Below are 1,933 nucleotides of genomic sequence, written 5' to 3' on the forward strand. Positions count from 1 at the left end.
CAATAGAAATTTCTGGATTGTGGCTGCTTCCCGACGAGCTGTGCGAGAACACGGACTAACCATGTCGTCCCTGGTCAGAAAGGTGATAAGCACTGCAAAAGCCCCAGCGGCCATTGGTCCCTACAGTCAAGCTGTGCAGGTCGACAGGACCGTTTACGTTTCAGGACAGGTGGGCTTGCCCCCTTCCAGTGGAAAGCTTGTGCCAGGAGGGGTAGTAGAAGAAACTAAGCAGGCTCTTACAAACATGGGTGAAATTCTGAAAGCTGCAGGCTGTGACTTCACTAACGTGGTGAAAACAACTGTTTTGCTGGCTGACATGAACGACTTCACGACTGTCAATGAAATCTACAAGCAGTATTTCAAGAGTAATTTTCCTGCGAGAGCTGCTTACCAGGTTGCTGCTTTGCCCTTAGGAAGTCGTGTTGAAATCGAAGCAATAGCTGTCCAAGGACCTCTCTCAATAGCCACACTCTGAGTGCACCCTGTGTTGCCGAGTCTGGAATTTTCACTATGCCTTTGACACATTAATTTTTATAATTGGTGTTGGAAAGTTGAGTTTGGCTAAAATAGCCAAAGTTATTATGGAGATACCTTGTTAAGTGGGAGAGTTGAACAAGAATTAAAGATTAGATAATGAATCCAGTTATGATGCCATAAAGTCCACTTACGTACTCATGTTAATGAGGGAGAAGGGACACGCATACCTAGTTACTCAAATCCATGGAAGTAAAGGAGAATAGTAGGTGAGAATGATGAGTTGTTATTCCTGAGAAATGATAAAGAATATATCTAATTCACTCAAGCCTATTAATTTTGTCATGTGAAATATTTAGTTCTAATGTCAGACATGGGATTCTATTTTTACTTGAGTATAATTAAAATATTCAAATTTGAATGATAGAAACAAAGGAGAAGACAGTGGACCAAAATTTTATATAGGTAGTATTTTTCTAATATAAATAAAATAAACTTGCATAAAAAAAGAAATTTCTGGATTGTTAACTGAAGAGAAATGGGTGTCCTTTAAAAAATTAATATGATTAGAAAACAAAATCTGGACTGTAAGTTGGATGCCTAATAAATTTCTCATCAAAAACTAACAAAATTGCTTTTATTTGATGAGAGAAACAAGCAGGAGCATTGTCATGAAGAAAGATTCCCTGCCAAGCTTTCTCAAGATTTTTTTTTTAAGGTTTATTTTATTTACTGAAGAGGCAGAGTTACAGAATGAGAGGGAGAGAGAGAGAGCAATCTTCCATCTGCTGGCTCCCCAAATGGCCGCAATGGCCAAGGCTAGGCCAGGCTGAAGTCGGGAGGTAGGAGCTTCCTCTGGGTCTCCCACATGAGTGCAGGGGCCCAAGGACTTCGACCATCCTCCACTGCTTTCCCTGGTACATAAGCAGAGGATCAGGATTGGAAGTGGAGCAGCTGGGACTTGCATCAGTGCCCATATGGGATGACAGCATCACAGGCAGTAGCTTTAAATGCTACACCACAGCACCAGCCCTGGTTTGTTTTTGTTTTTGTTTTTTTTTTAAGAATTATTTATTTATTTGCAAGTCAGAGTTACACAGACAGTGGAAAGGCAGAGAGAGAGAGAGAGCAAGAGAGAGAGGGGTCTTCCATCCAATGGTTCACTCCCCGATTGGCCACAATGGCCGGAGCTGTGCCGATCCAAAGTCAGGAGCCAGGAACCTCCTCCAGGTCTCCTACAGTGCAGGGGCCCAAGCACTTGGGCCATCTTCTACTGCTTTCCCAGGCCATAGCAGAGAGCTGGATCGGAAGAGGAGCAGCCGGGTCTCAAACTGGTGCCCACATGGGATGCAGTGCTACAGGCCAGGGTGTTAACCTGCTGTGCCACAGTGCTGGCCCCAAGCCCTGGTTTTTTCTTTCTTTCTTTCTTTCTTTCTTTTTTTTTTTTTGTTTTTTTTTT

At 42.9% G+C, this 1,933-nt stretch overlaps 1 protein-coding gene across 1 annotated transcript; it reads left to right on the forward strand.

The window, feature by feature from the left end:
* On the forward strand, window positions 1-987 carry LOC100353046 (2-iminobutanoate/2-iminopropanoate deaminase). The gene has a single exon (XM_051824025.3). The coding sequence runs from the start codon at window positions 62-64 to the stop codon at window positions 473-475; it is 414 nt and encodes a 137-aa protein (XP_051679985.2). The 5' UTR covers window positions 1-61; the 3' UTR covers window positions 476-987.
* The last annotated feature ends 946 nt before the right edge of the window (window positions 988-1,933 follow it).

Source organism: Oryctolagus cuniculus, chromosome 15, assembly GCF_051225735.1.
Source record: "Oryctolagus cuniculus isolate XC-2025 breed Fujian yellow rabbit chromosome 15, ASM5122573v1, whole genome shotgun sequence".
NCBI lineage: Eukaryota > Metazoa > Chordata > Mammalia > Lagomorpha > Leporidae > Oryctolagus > Oryctolagus cuniculus.

Excerpts from the sequence above, each read along its gene's own strand:
- LOC100353046 (XM_051824025.3), top strand. The coding sequence starts at position 62 with ATGTCGTCCCTGGTCAGAAAGGTGATAAGCACTGCAAAAGCCCCAGCG.